Genomic DNA, 26201 nt, shown 5'->3' on the forward strand with positions numbered 1-26201 from the left:
AAAGATCATTTATTATCATTATTATTAATACATGGTTTTTCAGGGGCTTTTTTTGGTCTAACCTTCTTACAGAAGATAAAGTAAATTAGAACATGATTAAGTTGAGATGAATACCTGATTGATATCTTGCCTCTTCCAGTACTCCAATTTCCATCCTGAAAGACAGACACCATTAGACACAAAAGCTGATGTTAAGATGAAAAAAAGAATGGATCATTTCATTATTATGAGTAATCAATGCTTGATGAATAACAAAAGTATTGCAAAAGTCTATTTTAAGGCAGCATGAACCAAAAGGATGCTTAAAAAGGCAGAGATGTATGTTTTTAAAATGAGAATTTTAAAAGAAAAACTGAAAAGTAAACATTTGGTGTTTCCTATGATAATTTATTAAACTTCATATGGAGATAACTGTTTCAAAATTTCCAAAGGCTAAGGAAGGAATGATGGAACTAAAAGGCACAATTATAACAACTGTTAGCATGCCTACAACAAATTACAATCCTGTTCCAGGAGTTTATTAAGGCATTGGTAATCCGTTAGCCAATGTAAGTTTTCCTTTTTTTCCGTAATGGCAGTTGCTTTGCAAAATACTTAAAATTGTAGCTATGATGTACCATTAATCCCAAATTTTAAAATAGTATAATAAGTTACTATTAAAACTGCCTTCAAAGATAACCTCATTCCTCTATCTTTCTATGTGTAAATTAAGAAATTTCAATATGCAGTAACCAAAATGATTATGAGACTATATCTTAATGGCATTATGATATACATATTACCAAAAGGGTTCTAAGATATTTTTATGATGTTGCCAAAACCGGTTTGGCTCAGGGATAGAGCGTCGGCCTGCGGACTGAAAGGTCCCAGGTTCGATTCCAGTCAAGGGCATGTACCTTGGTTGCGGGCACATCCCCAGTAGGGGTTGTGCAAGAGGCAGCTGATTGATGTTTCTCTATCATCGATGTTTCTAACTCTCTATCCCTCTCTCTTCCTCTCTGTGAAAAATCAATAAAATATATTTAAGATATTTTTATGATGAAATTTCCTTTAATAAGCTAATAAAGTTTAAAATATGTTCCTTCTTCTACTAGTCAGCTACTAAAACTTCACACTAATCACCTGATGAAGAAAAAAGAATATTCCCTGTCTCTGTAACTTATAATACTTAATAGTCATATAAGAAAAACTACATTTTTTCTGTAATGATTCTTGAAGCCATGTGATTCTAAAACATTAATTCACTGAGAAATCAAATGCCAAAGTACAGTTCTATCTCCTAAATACAAGCATACTATTTAACCTAGCTTCTATTTAGACTCAATCTAATCCAGTTACCACAGAGCACAGGATATAAAATAACGCAACTGCACTGAAAAACATAGAGTTTCATATGACCCATTTATTCCATTTCTATGTATCCAGCCAAGAGAAATTAAGACACATGTCCACACAAAAACTTTCACACAAATCTTTATGGCAGCATTATCATAAAAGTAAAAAATGTGAAAACAACCCAAATGTCCGGAAGATGACTATGTAAATAAAATATGATATATACAGCAATAGAATATTATTCAGCTATACAAAATATACTGCTGATACATGCTATAACATAGATGAACCTTGAAAACATTATGCCATGTGGAAGAAGCCAGGTGCAAAAAACTATATAGTGAATGATTCCATTTATATGAAATGTCCAGAATAGGCAAATCCATAGACACAAAGTAGATTAATGGTTGCCAGATGATGGAGAAGAGGGAGAAAGGAGTGACAGCTAACGGGGTTTTCTTGGGGGAAAGTTTATGAAATATTCTGTAATTAGATAGTAGAGGTGATTGCATGATCTTGTTAATATACTCAAAAGAGTAAATTGTACCATTTTAAAATGTGAATTTTATGGTATGAGAATGATATCTCAATAAAAAAATAAATTTTAAAAAATAAAGAAAGCATCTAAGGAAATTTAATATACAAATAAAAACAAGTTTTCCATGGTAAAAATACCTGAACATAGCTTGAGTCTAAATCCCTGGAGAAGGTTTTAAAAACAAAACTTCTAGGTCTCACCCAGTTTCATGGAAGCAAAATATCTAGTTACAAGGTCTGGAAATCTGTATTTTAAAAAAATCTATATTTCCAACAAAATACAGCTTTGGATGAGTTGATACAACTAATCCAGAGTAAGACACTTGAGAAGAATTTGTTCTGTCCAATTAGTAAAAACTTTGGAACTCTGAATAAAACCTTACCTGACAAAATAAGCAGAGATCCAGGAAAAAGGCATTCCTTTTCTTCATGGATTGAGAAGCAAGGGAGGCTTGGGCAACACAGAGGGACTTCAAAAGTACTAGAGACAGGGTACTGTTTCACAACAGTACCAGTTGTGAAAGATCAATTATGACATGTGACTTATCTGACTGATAGTCTTTGCAGATTAGATTTGACTCAAGGTTTAATCTATATGCCAGTATAATAAGGCATGTGGGAAAAAATGGCAATAGTATAATTTGTACTTAAACTTTCATAAGGCAAATGACTAAGATTGTGTATTTCAAGCTGAATATTGTAAACCAAATAATATGAACATACATAAGTAATACATAGAAATAGCACAAGATCAAAAAGAAAACTATAACTTGAAAGTGATTTTAAAAATTACACTTTGGTTTTATTTTTAAATGTCCTATTTATAAAAACAATAAAGATACATTTTTATACCTTTCAAAAGCACATCATTAAACTGTTGATCTGATGCTTTTTGGGGATACTTGATTCCAGCTCCCCAAGCAACGAAAGGAGTAAAGGTCTCTGAAGGATGACCAGCCCCATGGGAACCTACAAAGAGGACATAAGACCGGTATATAAGAACTAACTTATACCTAAATATTTATTTTTTAACTACTTAAAGTTAATCCATCTATAGTTAATTTTAGTCACCACACTCCCAAATGCTTGCAACTAACTCTGTATAACAATTAGTTTTAAAATATTCCCAAAGCAAGTCAGAGCATCAATAACAAAAAGGCATAAACAAATGAACAAACAAAAAAGGGCAGAATGTCTGTTGAGTGATTCTGGTTGAAAGAAGAATATAACAGTAAAGCCTGGAGGAGATGCCACTCGAGTGGCTCCGAAGGCAGAAAGAACAGGGAAAGCTCTGCCTTTGGGGAGTAACGAGCCAGGTTTGGGGCAGGCTGAGTCCAGAGCTGTTCTCAAGAGCATGACAAAGTCTCTAGATATTTTTCTTCCAGGCTAGTCTGGCTGGTGCAGCCAAAAGCCCTTCATAAAGTGGAACCAGCTCGCTAGAAGTCCATATTGTGATTTGGGGACCTGAACGTCCATTGCCTCGTTTTGTTCTCTGTGCACACACTGTGTTTGCCTTGGGAATCTTACAGGGAGGACAGGATCATGTAGAGTGGATTTTCAGTAGTACAAAGTCCCTCGGTAGTACCACCTTAACCTTGCCACCTATGCTATTATGTACAGTTAATCCTATGATACTTTTTGTTTTCTCCTCCCTACTTTTCTCTAATTTCTCATTTTGAGAATATATTACTTCTATAGTTAGAAGATTCATTATATAAGATCAGAACTTTTTATACTTACACTTTAAGAATACATTTATATGCTAGACACTTAGCACACATTAAGACATATAATCCTCAACATTATATCTGCAAGCTCCATTTACCACTACCTCAATCATCTATACTAATAAAAGGGTAATATGCTAATTAGACTGGGTAGACCGGCCATCTTCCAGATGTCTGAATTCCTTCCAGACAAAGCCATGGTGGTGGGAGCTGAGGCAGAGACAGTTAGGGGAGATCAGGCCGGCAGGGGAGGGCAGTTGGGGGCGAGATCAGGCCAGCAATGAGGGAAGTTGGGGGCAAGATCAGGCCGGCAGGGGAGGGCAGTTGAGGGCAACCAGGCCGGCAGGGGAGGGAAGTTGGGGGCGAGATCAGGCCTGCAGAGGAGGGTAGTTGGGGGCAAGATCAGGCAGGCAGAGGAGGGCAGTTGGGGGTGAGATAAGGCCGGCAGGGGAGGGCAGTTAGGGGCGATCAGGCCGGCAGGGGAGAGCAGTTAGGGGCGAGATCAGGCCAGCAGTGAGGGAAGTTGGGGGCGAGATCAGGCAGGCAGAGGAGGGCAGTTGGGGGCGAGATAAGGCCGGCAGGGGAGGGCAGTTAGGGGTGATCAGGTCAGCAGGGGAGAGCAGTTAGGGGCAAGATCAGGCCAGCAGGGAAGAGTAGTTAGGGGCGATCAGGCAGAGGCAGGTAGGGGCGATTAGGCAGGCAGGCAGAGAGGTTAGGGGCAATCAGGCTGGCAGGGGGGCAAGGTAGGGGCGATCAGGCTGGCAGGCAGAGGGGTTAGGGGTGATCAGGCAGGCAGGCGAGTTGTTAGGAGCCAGTCATCCCAGATTGCGAGAGGGTGCAGGCTGGGCTGAGGAATCCCCCTCCGTGTATGAATTTTGTGCACTGGGCCTCTAGTAGAATATAAGTCAATTAAAGACAGACTAACCCCAGTCTGTCATTCCATGGTCAGAGGTAAAGAGAAATGCCGTTTTCTCATCATTTCCATAAAACTCTTTAAGCAGAGACACAATTTCTTTAATTCCCTCGTCAACTAGTTTAATATTGTCCTTATATTCCCTGTTTAAAAAGACACAAAAGAAGAAATTAAATGAATTTGGAAAAATCAAATTTATTTAACATGAACTCATGACATTCAAAGTTAGTAACTCCTGAAATACTTTAGATTTCATCTTTAACAGTTTAAAATCAGAACTCTTCAGATTGTTAAAAATAATGTTTTCTCTGTTTAAAGAAGCAAAAGAATATGAAATATTGTCAGAAATTATTTAAGAGGGGAGTACTGATTAGCAAATACATTGCAATGAATGCTTTTTAAGTTTCAAATGCAATAATGATGCTTTTCAAGTTCATGTCTCTCATAATGCAAACTATATTGTCCTTGTGACAATAGGTAAGCATAACTGCTTCAAATGTAGAATTTTTCCTCTCTTAGTCTGTGATATAAAATGTTATAATATATTGTAAAATTATATCATACCACATCAAATATGTTTTGAACAAATTATACATAAGCTTCCATACATGTACACTTAAAAATAGCTAGGCTGGCAAGGCTGGTTTGGTATGAACTATCAGTTAAAACAGTGCAGAGGTGAAAAAAGGGGATCATGAGGTATTCATTATGGACAGCTAACCAATAGGCTTTACAGTTAGACTAATCTAAACCAAATTTGAAATAAAGCATAAAAATATAACATGGGGCCTGGCTGGTTTGGCTCAGTGGATAAAACGTTGGCCTGTGGACTAAGGGGTTCTGGGTTCGATTCCAGTCAGGGGCGCATGCCCAGGTTGCAGGCTCAATCCCCAGGAGGGGGCGTGCAGGAGGCAGCCAATCAATGATTCTCTGTCATCACTGATGTTTCTCTCTCTCTCCCTCTCCCTTCCTCTCTGAAATAAATGAGAATATATTAAAAAAATAACAACATGGATTCTTCCTCTTTCTTATGGTCTACAAAAGTGAAAAAAAAATGCTGTTCTAGATAAAGAGTGCTACTGAAATATAGTATACTAAACTTTATACAATTATTTGCTAGCTATAATACTGATTAAATGGAGTATGTAAGGAATAGCTAATTACATCTTTTTGTGATATATTAACACCATAAAAATGCTTTGATGTCAAGATTTACTCAATTTCTAAAATACATAATTTTTTTCTCTGCCTTGATACATGAAGAATGCAGGATATATTTTACTTATATTAATGTGCAGTCTGGCCGCAGCACATGTGATTTTAGCTTCTATAGTATATCAATCTATAGCTCATATAAGTGAGGACTTACTCTACGTTAGAGTTATTTAAAATATATCTGTTGTGATAATCACAAAAAATATATATACTACTTTAAAAGTTCAAACAAAATGGTTGTTACCCAAAAAATAAGAAATTAAACACAGCATTAAAATTACCTTGATGTGGGTCGGTGAGCATGTCCGTTTGTATCTATTCCTAATAGATGTAAGAAAAAAACTACTTTATCTTCATTTAGTTTAGAAAACAAAGATTGGTTGTTTCTGGCAGCATGAAAGAATTCCTATATGTAACAAATCAGTTAAAAATTTTAGTTCATTTATTTTATTTATAAAATAATTCTGATAAGAACATTTAATTAAATTTATACATAATTATAAAATTATCTTATTTTGTTTAAATTTGTCCTCAGGACTACCACTACAAGATCCTTGCTGTCATTTGAGACATCTATGTTTAAATAGGAAACAAGCTATTTTTTTGTGGCCAAGAAAAGGTTATAGAAAGGAGATCTGATTTCATAAAAATCTCATAATATTGAATAAAATATAGAACCTAGCTGGGTAGCTCAGTTGGTTGGAGTGTCATCCCAATATGCCAAGGTTGCGGGTTTGATCCCAGTCAGAACACATACAAGAAGCAACCAATGAATGCATAAATAAGTGGAACAACCAATTGTTGTCTCTCTCTCTCTCTCTAAAATCAATAAATAAAAAATATATAGAAGATTGAAGAAATATTTTGACAAGCGCCAAAAATAAAACTGTACTAGTGGCCTTAAGGAAACACAGAAGAGGGTTATCATGTAAATGGAATGGGAAGTAAGGTGAAGCAAAGAGAAGTCAGGGAAAATCTAATAGAAGAGATGATGTATTAAACTGAGTTTTAAAACGCAAAAAGATTCAATGTGGATGAACTTAATTCCTGTGAAGTAAATATAAAAACAAATGCAAATATATATTTAGAAGTATATTTATAAACAAATGAACAAAAATAAGTACATTATGGAGAAGTCCACCATGTCAGTTCAAAAGACATCACTGGTAAAAAGAAGAAGCATTAGGGATCAATCAATGAAAGCTTCATACAACAGATAAATTATAATTTGAAGATGAGAAACAATGGATTGATCGAAAGGAGAGAGCCAATAGTCACATTTCCCACAATTTTTGATAAATTTTAATTGGACTCCTGGTGAAACTGTGATAATTGTCCCTATCAAAGAGTCAAAAAACTCTTATTTCTTACAAAAACACATAAATATTTTATTATGATTAATTTGCTAATTTGGTTTTACTTATCTAATTTTTCTTTAAAGTAAAAATTTTTTCAAGTAAAAAATTTTTTAAAAACACCTACTTCATCTATAATAATAAAAGGGTAATATGCTAATTAGACCATTCCAGACGAAGCTGGGGCCGGAGGGAAGCTGCCCGGGTCCCACGTGCCTGCTGGTGTCTGGAGGGAAGCTGCCTGGGTCTTGGGTGCCTGCCGGCAGCCAGAGGAGGGAAGCTTGGGTCCCAGGTGCCTGCCAGCAGCCAGAGGGAAGCCCAGGTCCTGGGTGCCAGAGGGAAGCCGGTAGTGGCAGCCAGGGGAAGGAAGGCCTACTCTTGCATGAATTTTCATGCATCAGGCCTCTAGTGTTATTATAATTGCATTAGAGGTCCAGTGCATGAATTTGTGCACAGGTGGGGTCTGGCCAGCCTGGCCTCAATCGGAGCAGATCAGGGCTGGGCCTGTCGGGAGGAGGAGATATCAGGAGGTTGGCCAGCCAGCCCGCCCCAGTTGGGGCCTGATCAGGGCTGGGCTGGCTGGGGGGAGGGGCTACAGGAGGTTGGCCAGCCATTCCCACCCCCTATTGGGGTGGGGGGTGCGATCAGGGGTGGGGCCAGCCAGGGGGAGGGGCTGCGGGCCGATTAGAGTGGTGGGGGCCCATCAGGTGTGGGGCTGGCAGCGGGGAGGGACTGAAGGAGGTTGGCCAGCTGGCTCCACTCCCTATTAGGGTTGGGGCGTGATCAAGGGGCAGGACTGGCCAGGGAGAGGGGCTGCAGGCCAATCAGGGTAGTGGGGGTACATAGGGGACAGGGGTGCCCAGGGGAAGGAGCTGCAGGAGGTTGGCTGTCCAGCCCTGCCCCCTGATCAGGCCAGTTCGCTGGCCACAGTGGGCATCATAGCGACCGGTCATCGGTCGTTCTGGTCATTACGGACGTTGGCTTTTTATATATATAGATTACATTTAAACAGCATTTTTCAAGAGACTTCCACACATCTCATAGGCTGCCACACTGTAAGAAACTGGTTAAGGTTTACACCTCAGATGATTTAGCAGACTAGGAATAAAATACAGTTTAACTGAATTCCAATGTAGGGCTCATTTTACTATCTGAAGCATGTAGTTTAAAAAGGTTACCTTTTTTAAATTATTTTTTTAAACTTCTATTAACTGGTTATTGTAGAATGTTTAATTTCTTAGAATCCAGTCTTTTAAAAATAGTGTGCTATAATATAAAACTTTTACGTTCACACAAATACAAGATGTATTTACTGACAAATCTGTTTCTAGTAGTTTAGGTAGAAATAGGTGTCCTGTACACCACTCAATAGTACGCACCTTAATATTATCAAAGACCCACGTATCCAGTTTTGTTACATCCTTGGCACCAAAATCCTCATTGTCAGCATCATAACTATGTGTAAAAACATGGTTTCCTGTAGCACCTGAAAAGGAAATTGGGGGAAATTTTTTTAAAACAATCTTTTAAACTGTTAGAAATATGAAGTAGTCATTTAAAGATTTTTGTGAGTAACCAGAATTTTTCACAAAGCATTTTAGATTATGATGGGAAAGTGAAAGATGGGAGGAATAGTTAATGTTTATTTTATGTACCATTGACCATGCTTTGTCCTTTAATACATGCTATTACTTTGTTCTCACAAGATAATTCCAATTTTGCAGATACACTACATGTAAGTTAACTTACTTGCCAAAGTGACAATGCTAATACACAAAAATAAACACCAAAGTTTGTCTCCCTATAAGGATTAAATTATTAAAAAAATTTTTTGGTTAGAATGTTATAATGTAAAATAGATGAATTCACTTAGTTTACAAAACTACCCAAAGCAAGAAGAAAATGCAAATAGTCACTTCTTTTATTTAAAGATTATGTGTATATTTATCAATATTGGGGAATAGATATTGCTTTTTGCCAAATAGTTTGACAGGATAAACAAATATATTAATCTTATACATTTGCAATATTTTATAAAGAATCCAATCAACTTAGTGAGTTTTTGAGTTAGATAGGCTCTTATAGATTAGAAGGAAGAGATAAAACCAAGTAATGACAATCTCTTACGATGTCAGTTTAGTCCTATTGACAGTAGTTATTCCACTGCTCAGCCATTCTAATTCCCACATTCTAAGTAAAGATCTGAGTTGGTTTGTTGGTTACTATAAGAAAAGGAACATTCCTATTGGACTGTCTCCAATTCAGGCATTGACCCTATCCTATCAACTGTAGCCAGAAGTAGGAAGGTAAGTTAAATAAGCCACCTGTCCTCCCCAAAGCTAAACTGCTGTTTAAAGAAGTGACTATAAAAATGGCAAGCAGTTTGAGGTTTTCTGGCCTGCCTTACATAATAACGTTCTATGAATGTCATACATAAAATTCTGAATATGTATTTTGCTTTCAAGACATAATAATCTTCAAATTATTTCAACTAATATAATTACACCCATGACTAAGTATAACGTTACAAAACTTTTTCATTAAGTGAAATGACAATTCTGCTCCCCACTAAGAGGCATTAAATGACATAAAATTGAAAAAAATCCAGTGATTTTAGAAAGTAAAATAAATTTTGTAATCAAAGATGTTCTAATACTTGCAGATTCATACACAGAAAACAAAAACTAATCCAAATGGCAAGATCTTGAATATATGAAAATAGGAATCATAAACATTAATTTTAATGTTTAAATCTTTGTGACTACCAATTTCTTTAAAAATATTTTTTACCAACTTCTTAATAACTCATCAATGTAAAATGAACCAGACATCAGCATCAGCATCATGAGGAGTTATATGATAAGCACTTTGCTAAATGTTTCACAAGAATTATCTAATTTAATCCTAAAAACAAACTTATGACATAAAATCATCATATTTACAAAAATGCATACTGAAGTTCAGAGAAGTTATCTAACTTGTCCAAGATTATAAAGTTATTGAATGTTAGAGTTATATGTCATTCCACTGAATTCAAGAGTATATAAATGGCTAGCAGTTTGAGGTTTTTTGGCCTGCCCAACTATATGATGTGCCAGTATTTCAACTAAGAAGAAAAAAATCAAATTGATATGTTTGTCCATTGCAACACACATCCCTATTTAGAATTGTTAAATATGTTAAAACATGTATCTCAAAATCAATAAAATATTGTTAGTATATAAAAATTACTATGTTAATTTATTAACCTATTTACTACCTGAGAAAATATAAATGTCTCTTACCTTTGGCAAACATACTCACGATATCTGGGCTTCCCCAGCTCCATGTGTACTTGCTTTGATTGAGAAGAGAATCAAATTCAACAGGGTTTTCCTTCCATCCTTCAGGTAATTAAGAAAAAAAGCAAATAATAACAAAACAATATACACACGGTGAGGTATTAGTATAGCCCCTAAAGAATTATTTTTTAAATAACAATGAAAATTAATCACACAACAAATGCAAAAGTAATAATAGATTTTGTTACATGTATCATGCCACAAATTTCTTAAAGCTTATAATAGATAATTTACTTCTTACTAAAATAAAGAATTATTTTGAACTTTTGAGAGTTAACTTCTAGGAAAACCATATATCTATCCAATCACATTATTTTAATAGCACATGATGATATAATACTAAAACTTAATTCTTGATTCAATACCAGTATGTGCTTAGCTAAGGCCTACTAAAATATGTCAAAAGTATCTCAAAACATCCTTCACCTTGTATCATGATGCAGTGCTAAAATAGCAATATTTACATAATACATTTTTCACAGGATGAAATTGTCTAAATAAACAATACCTTTGGCAACTGCACTAACATCTTCATAAAACCCAGCTATCAGGGCTACATGACCCGGCCGAGATTCAGTTGGCACGCGTGTATGAGATATCCCCCAGCTGCCTTCGTGCATTATGATATTCCTAAAAGATATTACAGATGAATAGTTAACATAGACATAATTAAATGCTCTGTTAAGGCTTTGGAAAAATAATATTATTACAGAAGGAGTCAAACCCAAAAGAGTGAGTCAAAATTTATGAAGGAAAAAAAACCTAATCCCAGCGAGCCCAGTCCTAGCCCTCCCACCAGTGGATTCAGTAGCATAAGTGAGCCCAAGTACATGAACAAAGACCCACTCAACCACTGTATAGAATCATAAAACAAAATACACCAGTGTTGTTGTTTTAAGCCACAAACTACTGAAATTTTTTTTACATAATAAATAACTTATATACACAATAATATTCTCTCAATGTTAAATTTTATTAGGTGTGATGATGGTATTGTGGTTATGTAGGAGAAAGTCCTTGTTCTTAAAACATACATATTGAAGTATTTAGGGATGAAGTGTCATAGTATCTTTTCACAAATTTTTATTCTTTATAAAATTATTCAATTACAGCTGACATATGATATTATTTTATGCTAGTTTCAAATGTAGTGGTTAGAAATTTATATAATCTACTAAATGACCCACCTGATAAGTCTAGTACCCACCTGGCACCATACATAGTTATTACAACACTATTGACTATATTTTTAACTTCTTTAATTATATAACAAAAACTGACTTAAACAGAAAGAGGAAGGCATAAAGAAATTTGGATACCTCTGTTTAAAAACATTTTGATCAGTTCAGATCATACTTTTTCCAGAGATGTCTTTGTTCCAGTTGACAAGCTTACCTAATAAATGGTGCTCTAGGATTTCCCTTTTCATCCAATTCATAAAGTGCATCTGCCCGCAGCCCATCAGCAACAATGAGCACTAGTCTCCTTGCTGGAGGAGGCAATGGCGTAAACTGAGGAGCCATCCCATGAACCAAAGGAGATGTAAAGTAAATGTCAAAGATGGAGGCGAAGAATACAAAATGTACGAGCAATCCCACAATAAAGAAGAGCAGCATATCCAGTGTAACTAATTAATCTTCAAGAAAAGCTGAAAGAAGGAACGAAATTAAATCTGGGTAAACCTTAATGGAATTACATATTTTCACATATCTTGATGACAACATATAGATGAAACATATATTTTAAAATATTACATAACTCAACTTCATTTTTGGTGGTAACAATAAACATTATTTAATAACTGAAATACTGAGATGATACTGAAATAAAATACATGAGATGTATATAATAAACATTATTTCAATAACTGAGATGATACTGAAATAAAATACATGATAAAGTACACTCAAGCAAAAAGAAAAGATTCAAGTAGAATAAGCAATTAGCTCCAATAAACTATCTAATCTAATAATAGACAAATATGCAAATTGACCGCACCTTCGCTACACCTAAGCCACGCCCACCAGCCAAGCCACGCCCACCAACCAATCAGGACGAGTATGCAAATTGCCCCCAACAAAGATGGCGGCTGATTTGCATATCAAGACAGTGTCGAAAGAAGCCAAGAGCTGCAAAGGGGAGTAAAGCTTCGAAGAAGCAAGCAAGCCAGGGGGGCGGGGGGAGGAGAAGGGAGGAGCGAAGTCAGGGCCGTGGGCGAAGGGAAACGCGGGTGGGCTGGAGGAGAAGGCGGGGCCGGTGACAAGGGCGGGGCGGAGGCGGGGCCGGGGGCGAAGGGAAACGCGGGTGGGCTGGAGGAGAAGGCGGGGCCGGTGACAAGGGCGGGGCGGAGGCGGGGCCGGGGGCGAAGGGAAACGCGGGCGGTCTGGAGGAGAAGGCGAGGTGGGCGGCAAGGGCGGGGCGGAGGCGGGGCCGGGGCCAAAGGGAAACGCGGGCGGAGGAGAAGGTGAGGCGGGTGATAAAGGCGGGGCGGAGGCGGGGCCGGGAGCGAAGGGAAACACGGGCGGGCTGGAGGAGAAGGCGAGGCGGGTGACAAGGGCGGGGCGGAGGCGGAGGCGGAGCAAAGGGAAACGCGGGCGGGCCGGAGGAGAAGGTGAGGCGGGTGATAAAGGTGGAGCGGAGGCGGGGCCGGGAGCGAAGGGAAATGCGGGAGGGCCGGAGGAGAAGGCGAGGCGGGCGGCAAGGGCGGGGCGGAGGCGGGGCCGGGGGCGGAGGCGGGGCCGGGGGCGAAGGGAAAAGCAGGCGGGCCGGAGGAGAAGGTGAGGCGGGCGGCAAGGGCGGGGCGGGGCGGAGGCGGGCGACAATGGCGGAGCAAAGGGAAATGCGGGCGGGCTGGAGGAGAAGGTGAGGCGGGTGATAAAGGCGGAGCGGAGGCGGGGCCGGGGGCGAAGGGAAATGCGGGAGGGCCGGAGGAGAAGGCGAGGCGGGCGGCAAGGGAGGAACGGAGGCGGGGTAGAGTGCAGCAGGAAATCCCATTGCAGGAATTTTCCTGCAACGGGAAAGCTAGTTTATAATAAAATTAAATGTATATTAAGCTCATAAAAACTAATATAGAATCAAAAAATGAAGAAAGAACTAAATGAGTCCTAAAATGAGTTATGTATCATTTAGTCAAACCAAATCCTGTATAAAATAGAAAATGTAACTCATGGTGCTCATATAACAGCCATTGATATTCTTAGAATTTTAATGCCATCTAAATGTGTGTAGACTTTTTTGACTTTTGCTTATCAGCTCAGCAGACTTCTAACTTCTCTTGATTATCACCAAGTTAAGCAGATAACATACATTTTTGTCCAGTTAGCTAAATTATAGGGAGGAAAGTAGTTAAATTTCATCTGTGCTTCATAAAATTTGCACTCACTAAGGGAACACTTTATTTTAGTTACCTGAACACCAAAACAAGAAAGCAGAAGGATACACTCATCCTAATATATAAAAACCCAGAGTCCGTAATGAAGGCTCTATCAAACACCGAAAGTCAGTCCTGCAGTCAGTGCTGTGGGAGCGGCGACCCAGCACTGACTGCTGAGGGGGCTCTGGATCAGGCCCAGAGAGAGACCTGAAGAAAGAGGCAGGGTCTGATCCACAGCCTCCATGGCAGCTGTTGACCAGCCGTTGCCTCTCTCTCTCTCTGGGCTTCTCCAGCAGGCACGCCTCTGTTTCTCTCCGGGCCTCTGCGGGGGCTGCTGATCAGCCCTGCCTCTCTGATCAGGCCTGGAGATAGGCCCAGAGATACTGACTGGCATAGAAACCGACCAATCAGAACCAAATCTGGGTGAACTGCGAGGAGCCAATGGCTGCCTATGAGGCGGAGCTTTTGATGCTGACTAGCATAGAAACCAACCAATCAGAACCAAATTGGCTGGCAGGGGAGGGCAGTTGGGGGTGAGATCAGGCCGGCAGGGGAGAGCAGTTAGGGGTGATCAGACAGGCAGAGGCAGCTGGGGGTGAGATCAGGCCAGCAGGAGAGAGAAGTTGGGAGCGAGATCAGGCCGGCAGGGGAGGGCAGGGGAGGGCAGGGGAGGGCGAGATCAGGCCAGCAAGGGAAGGCTATTGCGGGGGGGGGGGGGGGGCGGAGATCAGGCCAGCAGGGGAGGGCAATTGGGGGCAACCATGCCAGCAGGGGAGGGCAGTTGGGGGCGAGATTAGGCCAGCAGGGGAGGGCAGTTAGGGGCGATCAGGTAGGCAGGCAGAGGGGTTAGATGCAATCAGGTAGGCAGGCAGAGGCAGTTAGGAGCGATCAGGCAGGCAGGAGGGTGAGCGGTTGGGAGCCAGCAGTCCCACATTGCGAGAGGGATGTCCCACAGGGATTGGGCCTAAACTGGCAGAAGGACATCTCCCAAGAGGTTCCCCATTGGAGAGGGTGCAGGCTGGGCTGAGGAAACCCCCCCCCTCGATGCATGAATTTTGTGCACCAGGCCACTAGTTCAATCAATAAAAATGTTCTGTGCACATATTTTGTGCATAACTGTGTACAGGGGTATTACAGAGAACACCAAGAAGACACAGTCACAGATCTGATACTAAACAATGTGCATGAAACATTTAAATAATACTGATAAGACAGTATGCCATTAACTGCCACGAGCAAACTATCCATAATGTCCGTTTCAAGGCAGCATTTTCCCTAGTCGATGGAGACTTTGCTTCTAGGTGTATCCTCTGTTTGGCTCAAATCAATTTTTATAAAAATTCTCTATAGGTTTGTACGCTCTTACATTGACAGTTCATAATGAAATACTATGCAGAATTGAAATGAATTAAGCCACATTTATGATAAGGATACAGCTCACAAATATAGACTTGACAAAAAAAATTTTTTTAAAGGCACTGACTGCTCCTTTCTCCCTAAGACCACCAAACTTCTTGAAAATACTGAATACAATCTCTTTTTATCCCATCACCTAATTCTCAAACAACTTCAATTGAGAAAGATTTCTCTAAGGTAGTGAATACTGCAAAATCCAATGACTATTTTTTTCAGTTGTCTTCCATGGCTTACCCATTCCATTTGTCTTTATTAGCTATGCCTTCTTTTAAAAATAGCTCTCATTTCTTGGCTTCTTTGAACATTACTTCTTTGGTTTTCCTGCTATATCTCTGACCAGTGTAGAATGGGCTCTATCTGGTCAGTGAATTTTGGAGTTACTCAAAACTTGGTTGTAGGCCTGTTCTGGGCTGCAAACATTGCACAGCTCCTCTGGTGCCTGGAGGCAGGATGCCTTAGGACAGAGGGAGGTAGAGTAGGTCACCGAACAATGGGTCGGCTAGAGTTTGGAGGGAGGTAGTGGGTCACGCTCTGGCCAAGCGTGCCCAGGCGTTACACCTGTGCCCTGAGTTCCTTGGAAACGGCTGAAATAGCTTTTGTAACCTTTGGGTTGTCATTGTAACTGTCCTAACTCCCTCTTGTGGTTTCCGAGTATAAATTTGCTATAACACCTGTGGTCTACACTGCAGTTCGGCCTTTACCGCGGTAGAGTGCTGCAACTGCCGTCACTGGCCAGTTTATTAAAGGCTCATAAATTTTGATCTGTCTCTGGTGGTCGTCTCTTGCAGGTCGCCCCATAACAGGCCCTTTTCTCTCCTCACTCTATACTTTCTGTTTAGTCATTTTTCATCATACCTTGGCTTCAGTTATCACCTATATACAAAAGTCTCAACAAATTATAACTCCTAATCCATATATGTAACTCCAACCTTGACACATCCACTTGGATATTTCAAAGAAATGTAAACTGAGTATGTTTAAAACCACATCCATGATGTAACTACCACCCTTCCCAAACACCCCCCTCCACCACCCACCCGACTCCCCACAAGGCCATGAGCCTTGTTTAGGTAGGAAGCCTCCAAACTCCCTAGTGTTAGTCTCAGGGGATGGCACCACCATTCACCCAGATATGTAAATCAGAGAACTAAGAGTTATTCTTTATACTCTATTCTTCTGCTGTGTAGCCATGTATTATTTTTTTGTTTTGCTTTTTTCAAAATGCAAATCTGAACACCTCACCCCTAATATAAAAACCTTCAGTGCCTCTCTCCTACCCAGATCAAGACTGAAATCCTCAATATGACTAACAAGGTCTTACCTGGACTGGCCTCTGCCTTTCTTTCTAGCCTTGTCCCATAGCACCTTCTCTTGCTTTATGGTACTTCACCACACTGGCCTTTTTTTATTTCTTTACATACCCTCATGTTTCCTACTGCTGTAAGACCGTCATGGGTACAATTCCTCCCCACAGAATGCACTTCCACTCTACCCTCCATCCTCTCACCCTACTGTCTCATAACATCTGCTTGTACTTTCAAGCATCACTTCTTCCAGGACTATGCAGTCCAAATCAGAAACTAAAACATTTACTTTAGTTTATAATTACATAGCTAAGTCTTTGACTATTTGGGTTACTGTCTTTCTATCACTTATCCATAATTTTGTCATAGCAAACAGGGCTGCTCCAGCACTCATCACAGTCCGAGGCACTTAGCAAGGACTCAAATGTTTACCTAATAAATTATTTAGAATTATCACTTCAAAGGAACATGTAATATGCACTATTGCCACTAGAGGCTGCCTTGCTTCTCTTTTTATTCCTCCAGAACATAACACAAAAACTGTAAAAATTCAGGATACATAAAAAAGAAAAAAAAAACACAAGTTTATGCTTAAGTCATTTACTATACATAAAATTGCAGTGATTCCAGAATATCATCTTTCACATACTACTTATGTTATTATGGCCCAACACATGTATATTAAGCAATATTAAGCGATATTATTAATATTATCTTCAAACAATCATATTTTATTCAGTTTTACTGAAAAAGGCTCAATCATTTAGACACCTGTCAAAATAAGTGAATAACTACTACATTTTAAAGGACACATATCCATATACCAATAAAAATTTATGCTGGTGGAATACTTACTATACATTATAAAACAATAAAAAGTTAGATATCTCTAAAACTTTAAGTCTACTGCAATTTGCATTTAAAATTTTACTTATTATCTTAAGACTATTAAATCCAAAATAATTTTTTTTACACACTAAAAAGATTGAAGTGCTTGGGGGGAAAAAAAAGCAATCTGTCACATTTTCATCACTAAAATACAAACTTCAATGATTATTCTGATTACTCAATGAAACACTAGCTGTAAAGACCTACATTAATGTAAATCTTGCTAAGTAAAAAAAATTCCCAACATACTACTAATAAACTATTGTTAAGTAGAGATCAGCAATTATTAATATTTTAAATTGATAAATAAACTTCTATATTGTAGAAAAGCAAGGTACTTACAGAGAAGACTGGCCAGTTGATTTGTTATGAATGTGGAAGATCACATAATTAAGTCCATGATTATAGGTTATAAAGTAGAATCAGGAAACTACATTTGTACAGGAAGCCAATCATGAAGAAATTCTACATCCAACTTCTTACAACTCTCTGAGGAAACAAAATCTATGTTCAACCTATATTTTAGAAGTCAGACCCTAAATTAAAGCTATGTCCTTTGGGCCCTACTGACTTGTTTTTTCCAGTTAATATTTGTTTTATTTTTAAAAACCTGTCAAATATTTTCAACATATACTAATATTACATTAATTGATAACTGACTATAACAACATTTATGGTATACCAAGTACCAGACATTGTGACAAGCACATTCCTAATCCTGTATACTTTCATTATCCCCTTGACAAATAGATGAATGTGAGATGAGACAAGTAAAGTAACTTTTTTAAGGTCTCACAGCAAATTACAACTGGAATACAAACTTTGGGCTCTTCACCTGGTAAGAACAATCCTCTTCAAGGACCTTAAGTGCAGGAAATTTCTAAAATTCCCCATTATAGAGATGGAATTTGTAAATAAACTATTCATTTCTAATCATGCCATTCCTAATCCACCCATTACTCCATTCCAGAAATTGGTTCCAGTTTCAATCTTTCTGGCAAACTCAGTTACAATAAGGATCAGTAATACTTTTTGTCAAGAAATATGTAACAAGCCCTAGTCGGTTTTGCTCAGTGGATAGAGCATCAGCCTGCTGACAGAAGGGTTGCGGGTTCGATTCAGATCAAGGGCACATACCTTGGTTGCAGGCTCCATCACATCCTGGACATGGTTGGGGCGCATGTGGAAAGCAACCAATAGATGTATCTCTCTCACATCGATGTTTCTTTCTCTCTGTCTCTCCCCTTTCCTTCCATTCTCTCTAAAAATCAATGGAAAATATCCCTACAAAAAATATATTTGTAACAGGATAGAGCATTAGTTATTTTTAATACTATTTTCCTAAAATGAGATTTTTTTCTGTGTTTTTCTTCAATATATGTCTCAGAAAAATATTTAGAATTTGAACATTAGGACCTAATGTTTTATTTTTTTTAAATTCAAAAAAACTTCTAGCAAAAAAAAAAAGCTTCATTCAAATTAAAATTTTAGTTTACTGAGCCTGGGTAAACTGAAATTAAAGCCTACATTTAACTGTTGGCATCCCTTTACATGTAAACCAATAACTTGGCCTAAGGTTACATAAGAATGCTCTATTTTAATTTTTCCACAGAACTAAAGGAGATACTTTACTGCTTGGATATAATATGTAACTTATCTGATAACATAATTACTGCTACCTATTTACTTTGGTCCTTAAAGGAAACTATACAGAAAGAAAGGAAATCTTAAACCTGCAAAAGGAGCAATTTATGTGTGAAGAAAACAGAAGCTCTTAGGAATAGCACTCTAATACTGTTGACTAGAAATATCCCCTTTACCACCTCGAACTGTAATCAAGGAATGATATAAGAGACAAACGTTGGACTTCCAAATTTAGTATACTTCCTTTATGTGCTAACATTTGATAAAATCAAAGCTGTCTAAAGCATCTAAGTTTTAAAATAATTAAGTTTCACGGTCAATACCTGAATTCCAGCCTAAATGGACAAGGTGCAAGGCATAGTGAAAGAAGAATGGCTTTGGACGTTAAGATAACTGATTTTAGTTCCTTTGAATATTTATGAGTGGAGTTGACTAGACCAGGTCAATTAACGTTTCTAGGCTTAAATTTACTTATTTTTCTACTTGATGGAACTGAATGTGATATTCTAAAGGGTCCCCTGTTGAGCAAATTATGTATTAAGTTCTAAGTGTTTATTGAGCCCCTAACCGCTTGTTCTACAAGTCGAGGCTATTAGGATATTCACAGATCCTAGCAAATCCTTTTTCTATTTACTCTCCGCACTTCCCCCGCCCCACTCCGCCCCACTCCGCCCCACTCCACTGACGTTTTATAGCGCTAACTCCAGGACCAGAGGGCGCTCCCTAGAAATGCACGAAGCCGGTGCTGTTGCCAGGCCTTCAGGGTAAGCAGGCACATGGCTGGGAAGGGAAGGATGAGAAAAGAAGCCAAATTCTAACTACTGCCCTGGGGACCCGCTACACACGCAGGGAAAATGCCACCCATTAGCGGCAACCAGACAGAAAAAGTGAAGCGTGCTAAAGAAGCAGCGACCTGCGGGCATGGGACCAGTTTCGGTGCCACCGCACCTTTGTGCACCGGTCCCCGGATTTTACCTGGGGCTTATCCCGGTCAAGCCTGGTCGGGGAATGAGGCCACCTCAGCGCGAAGGCAGGACTCCCCTCTTTGGCAGAGTTCTCTCTGCCCACTGAAAGGACAGCCAAAAGAACGTTCCTAAGTCGCCGTCACAACCGCGTCTCAACCACGGAACGCCCCCTGACACCTACCTGGCCAGCAACAGTTCTCGCGATAATTCTAAGACCAGTCCTCCGTAACCCCGCCTCCTCCCTATTCGTAGCCAATCGAACAGGAGTGGGGGCGGGGTTTTGCATTTGAGTCCAGAGCGGCTTTGCTGGTGGGTTCTGTGAACCTACGGGGCTGGGGTGGGGCGGGCGCAGGACGGGGCGGGGAGAAGGGGAGGGCAGAACACGCTCTATTTCTCGCGAGACTGGAGACCAGGAAGACGCCTGCAAAGCCGGGCTGCTGTTGCAGCCGCGGCAGAGGTGGTGGGTGTTGCTGCCTCCGGACCTTCTGCCTCTGAGCGTACGCCTGGTCTCCAGGTGGAGAGGCGGGACGTGGCCAGGCCCGGGCTGTGGAGGTGTGCAGTGCCCGCTGAGGGGGAGGGGGAATTCAGGCTGCGGCCTGTCAACCAGTCAGGGAGGTGCCCACACGCCTGACAGGATAAGATGGCGGCGATGGTGCCTGGAGGTGGTGGCAGTGGTAGCGGCGGCGTGAATCCATTTCTCAGTGATTCAGACGAGGATGACGACGAGGTAGCGACGACCGAGGAGCGGCGGGCAGGACTTCGGCTAGGTTCCGGGGGCGACCTAGATCCTGGCTCTGCGGACTCGCTATCGCCCCAGGATCCCGTGGCCTTAGGGAGCAGTGCACGGCCAGTGCTCCCTGGGGAGGCGGCGGCTGCGGTGGCACTGGGGGGCAGTGGGGAGAACCCGGCCCGATTGTCAATTGATGCGATCGCAGCTCAGCTGTTGCGCGATCAATACTTGCTGACCGCCCTGGAGCTGCACACCGAGCTGTTAGAGAGCGGCCGAGAGCTGCCTCGGCTGCGCGACTACTTCTCCAATCCGGGCAACTTCGAGAGACAGAGTGGGACCCCGCCGGGGATGGGGGCGCCAGGGATCCCTGGAGCAGTCGGCTTTGGAGGCGCAGGAGGTCGGGAGCCAAGCATGACGTCGGGCGGGGGACAGCTCAGTAAGTGAAAGCAGCCTGTCTGCCCCGCAGGGTTGTTAGGGTTGTGGGGGAGGGTGTTTCTGGGCGGATTCTGAATATTATGGACATTTTAGACAGTTGCAGGGGGTAGGGGGTTTTTGCGGTGACTTCTCCCCCCACGTCTGCCTTCATCCCTTGGCTGAACTTGCACTGGCTCCTGGCTCCCTAGTTGGTGTCTGTATCTATAAAAATATCCAGCGTTTCTAGTTCACTGGCTATTACAGCACTCCAGACGTCTCCCTTGCAAACTGGCTTATCGCTTTAATCATTTTTCCCTTTTCTCCAATTTCCTGAATCGCCATTACCAGGAAATAGTGTTTCTTAAACTGTTCACTGTAATTTGACCGAAAGTCAAGACCGAGAAAAGAATAGGAATTATTGTTGCTCTGTCTCCACTAAAGACCCTTTGTCTTTGGGATGACTTTCTCATTCCAAAAAAAAAAAAAGATGGGGTTTTCAACTGCATGAAATATGTTCTCTTTCAATATACACAATTTAATTCAATTTCTATGCCTTGATTTCAGTAGTTTCCAAAATGACAGGAAATCTAATGAGCAAGGTTAGGCAAATTCAATCTGCAGTCTATCTCGTAGTCTCATCACACCGAAGCTTTTTTAACCTGCATTAAGTTAGAAATTTACTTTTTTACTTGTTAAAATCATTTTTAGTAGCACAGAGTAATCATTTACCCCATTCATTATATACTATATTTTTAATTGAATTTATTGGGGTTACATTAGTTAATAAAAGTATATAGGTTTCAGGGATACAATTCTATAATATTGTGTGTACACCACTCCAAGTCATATCTCTTTCCAGTACCACTTACTAGGTGTACCAGTTAATAATGCAGATTTTGTAACCAAAGAAAACAAGATAATTTCAAGAGAAACATCAAAAGTGCTTTATTCAAAGTAATGTCCATCGCTAGCTACACATTTCCCCATCTTTCAGGTAATTTGTGGATAGCATCCCAATAGAACTTCTCTTGTTTTGAGGCAAATGATTCAGAGACCCAATTTTCCACTTGTTTTTGAAGTGCTGCTCAGAAAGTGCGTGTGTCATCGATCGGAACAAGTGGTAATGAAGGAGCAAGGTCTGGTGAATACAGCGGGTGGGTTAATACTTTCCAGGCAAGATCTTTTAACGTGTCTTTAACTGGTTTTGAAGTGTGTGATGGTGTGTCATCATGAGGCAAAATTACTTTGCCGTGTCTTCTGGCACATTCTGGTCATTTCACGATCAAAGCGTGATTCAAATTGATTGTTGTCGGTATCGATCAATATTAACGGTTTCACCTGGTTTTAGAAGCTCATAATACACACCTTCCTGATCCCACCAAACGCAGAGCATTGTCTTCTTTCCGAAGCAATTTGGCCTTGCAGTCAATGTTGATGGTTGACCTGGATCAACCCAGGATTTTGTGCGTTTGAGATTCTCAAAATAAATCCACTTTTCATCGCCAGTCACAATTCGATGCAAAAAAAGACGTTCTTTCGTGCTGTTGAAGCAACATTTTACTGATGACTTTTCGGTTTTCCTTTTGTCTTTTGTTCAGTTGATGCGGCATCCATTTTCCTTCCTTTAAAATCTTTCCCATTGCTTGTAAACAATCGGAAATTGTTTGCTGAGCAACGTTTAATCTTTCTGCAAGTTGTTTTTGAGTTTGAAACGCATCTTCATCCAATAATGCTTGTAATTGTTGTTCTTCAAACTTTTTCGGTTGACCTGGACGTTCTTTGTCTTTCACATCGAAATCATCACTTTTAAAGCATTTAAACCAGCATTCACAGGTATCCTGAGATGGAGCATGTTCATCATAAGCTTCCCGATGTATATGATAACTTTTTCTTCAAAATAAAGTAATGAATTAAAACTTCCTGCAAATGTTTTTTTTTTTTTTTTGGCACAAAATTTAAGTGTAAAAATATCTATGATGTTAACACCTTCAGCAAATTTGACATGAAGTTTTGAAGCTTGTTGTCAATACAACAAAATAGCATACATATTAAATCGCATATATATCAACATATGAGTAACTCCATCTATTGAAAAAAATCCGCATTATTAACTGGTACACCTAGTATTCCTCTCTTTACCCTCTCTTACCAGCCCCCATGCCCCCTTTCCCTCTGATAATCACCATACTGTTGTCATTCTATTAGGGTTGGAGTTTTTTTTCTTTAGTTTTTTTTGTTGTTGTTTTTTACTTAATCTTTTCATCTTTTTCACCCAGCTCCCCTCCCCACCCCCTGTCAGTCTGCTCCCTATGAGTCTGTTTCTATTTTATTAGTTTATTTTGTTCATTAGATTCCACATATAAGAGAAATCATATGGTACTTGTCTTTCTTTGAATGGCTTATTTCTTTCTTTTATTTTTAAAAATTGATTTCAGAGAGAGAAAAAGGGAGAGGGAGAGAGACAGAGAAACATTAGTGTGAGAGAGAAACTTCACTCCTGAACACACCCCAAACAGGCATTGAACCCAAAACCTGGGCATGTGCCCTGACCTGGAAAGGAACTGGTAACCTTTCAGTGCACAGCAGCACTCAACCAATAGAGCCACACAGGCCAGGGCTGAATGGCTTATTTCACTTAGCATAGTACTCTCCAGGTTCATCCATGCTGTCTCAAAGGATAAGATTTCCTTGTTTTTTTATGGCTGAGTGTTATTCCATTGCGTAAATGTCCCACAGCTTTTTTATCCACTTACTGCTGATGGACACACTTAGGCTACTTTCAGATCTTAGCTATTGTAAATAACACTGCAATGAACATAGGGGTGCAAATATTCTTTCAAATTATTGTTTTGGGTTCCTTGGGATATATTCCCAGAAGTGGAATCACTGGGTCAGAAGACAGTTCCATTTTTAATTTTTTGGGCTAACTCCATACTGCTTTCCACAGTGGTTGCACCAATCTACATTCCCACCAACAGTGCATGAGAGTTCCCTTAAATCACATCTTCCCCAACACTTGTTTGTTGATTTGTTGATGATAGCCATTCTGGCAGGTGTGAGGTGATATCTTATTGTGATTTTAATTTACATTTCTCTGACGATTAGTGACACTGAACATCTTTTTATATGTCTATTGGCCATCTCTATGTCTTTTTTAGAAAAGTTTCTGTTCATGTCCTTTGCCCATTTTTAATTGGATTGTTTGTTTTTGGTGTCAAAGTTTATAAGTTATTTATAAATTTTAGATATTAACCTCTTATCAGATATATCATTGACGAATATGTTCTCCCATTTGGTGGGTTGTCTTTTCATTTTGATGATGGTTTCCTTTGCTGTGCTAAAACCTTTCAGTTTGGCCCTGGCTGGTATGGCTCAGTTAGTTGGAGCATAGGCCCATGTACCAAAAGATGGCTAGTTCCATTTTTGGTCAGGATACAATGGGAGTTCATACAGGAAGCAACTGGTCAATGTTTCTCTCTCACATTGATGTTTCTCCCTCTCCCTCTCTCTCTCACTTCTTCTCTCTAAAAAAAAAAATCAATAAAATTTCTTAAACTTTTTAGTTTGATGTAGTCTCATTTATTTTTTCTTTTGTTTCCCTTGTAGTATCTTAGCTAGAGGAATGCTGGTTTCACTTGAAGGAATGAGCTTTAATAAAAATTGGACTTATTTTCTTAGGATGGGCCTAGTTTTTTGTACAGTAGAGATATTAGGTGGTCAAATGGGGAAGACAGGTAACTTTCTGCTTTTCAGTGATGGATTTCTTTTAGGCAAGGCATTTACCATGCCTTCAAATTTTTATAAGGCAACTAATTTACCAGGAGGCAGTCACTTATGATTAAATGTGATAATTTCACTTGTGAGCCTACAATCTTTTTGTCATCTTCCTCCTTTTTAAAAATTTTCTGTTTCATGATACTACCTATCCTTTCTCAGAGCTCTCAAAGAGTACATATCTCATTGTGCTCAGTGTTCCTTTTCTAGTATCACCAGTGCTAAAATGTCATAATTACAATCTTCCAAAGTTCCCATCTCTTTCACTTTACAAAGTAGTTCCTACCTGTTAGATTGGAATTGGATTTAGTGCTTCCTCTGGTTTCTGGGAGAGAAAATATCAACAGAATATTTACCTGTTGTATAACTGTCATTTTTCTTGCCTATGCTTTTCCAGTACTTTTTAAATTATTATTAATTCTTGTAGAAATTTATTCAGATATGTTCACTGCCTAGTACAGTAGTTTGAATATAGTTGGTGTTCAATATTTTACATTGATTAATATATTTCTTAATTGTGTGATCAGTTAAGAATTGTAGGGATCCAGAAGATGTATGATGCATGTTCGCGATGGAGAGGCAAAACTAACACATGGAAGAACTATAGAATAGTCTTCTGTGCTACAGATAATAGTGTAAACAATCAGATATAGAAAAATCACTATCGATTATGGTAATGAAATGGCCCTTGTGGAGAAAGTAAAGTTTAAATTTGACCCTCAAGGATGGGAGAAATTTTGACCAAATAGTGACTTTATTATTTGGCCAAATTTAGACTTTTTATCCTGAGTGAGGAAAGGAAAAGGAAGTGAGTTAAAGAAAAGATAATATTTATTTTATATTTTTCCTTGTTTAAAGCATCTTCTGGGAACATGTTAACCATTATCTGGCTCTCCACTTAATAAAGTGTTTCCATTTGGGTAGCTCTAAAAATGCTGATTGATGTTTTAAGCCACTGTGGTACTTTGGCTAAAAGGAAGCAAGATAGGGGTATTAATCAGGGAAAGCAGACCTTACTTCTGTCAAAAATTAAAATTACACTTTCTGGTTTTCAAACAAGAAAGTTAGGGGTGATGTTCAGAATGTATACTTGTTTGTTTTTTAAAAAACTTGGTTTAACGAGAACCTTTCAGAAATTGGTGTAATTTTCATTTTGTTTACTAGTATTTTTAGGTCCAAAGCTAAATTTGGTTAATTTTTTTTTATGGCTTTTAACAGTGTCTCCTCCCATGGTTATATGATAATCAACTGCAAAAGAATATTTAGCATG

The 26201-nt window shown here is 39.5% G+C and overlaps 2 protein-coding genes across 4 annotated transcripts in view; one reads left to right on the top strand and one right to left on the bottom strand.

Moving 5' to 3' along the window:
* Positions 1–20140, bottom strand: part of PIGN (phosphatidylinositol glycan anchor biosynthesis class N) — an 82105-nt gene extending 61965 nt beyond the window's left edge. The window contains exons 1-10 of the mRNA XM_028157610.2: positions 20024–20140; positions 17747–17893; positions 11819–12071; positions 10932–11053; positions 10367–10465; positions 8462–8568; positions 6009–6133; positions 4525–4655; positions 2725–2841; positions 115–155 (exon numbers count right to left, since the gene is read on the bottom strand). Coding sequence (XP_028013411.2) covers positions 115–155; positions 2725–2841; positions 4525–4655; positions 6009–6133; positions 8462–8568; positions 10367–10465; positions 10932–11053; positions 11819–12039 — 963 coding nt within the window. The 5' untranslated portion in view covers positions 12040–12071; positions 17747–17893; positions 20024–20140. The remainder of the gene's footprint in view (positions 1–114; positions 156–2724; positions 2842–4524; positions 4656–6008; positions 6134–8461; positions 8569–10366; positions 10466–10931; positions 11054–11818; positions 12072–17746; positions 17894–20023) is intronic.
* A 361-nt stretch (positions 20141–20501) lies between these two features.
* The window catches only part of RELCH (RAB11 binding and LisH domain, coiled-coil and HEAT repeat containing), a 104425-nt gene continuing 98725 nt past the window's right edge, over positions 20502–26201 (top strand). For all 3 annotated transcript variants that reach the window (XM_008149583.3, XM_008149582.3, XM_054723714.1), the window contains exon 1: positions 20502–21179. In XM_008149583.3, coding sequence (XP_008147805.2) covers positions 20654–21179 — 526 coding nt within the window. In that variant the 5' untranslated portion in view covers positions 20502–20653. The remainder of the gene's footprint in view (positions 21180–26201) is intronic.

Source organism: Eptesicus fuscus, chromosome 12 (genome assembly GCF_027574615.1).
Source record: "Eptesicus fuscus isolate TK198812 chromosome 12, DD_ASM_mEF_20220401, whole genome shotgun sequence".
NCBI classification, from domain to species: Eukaryota; Metazoa; Chordata; class Mammalia; order Chiroptera; family Vespertilionidae; genus Eptesicus; species Eptesicus fuscus.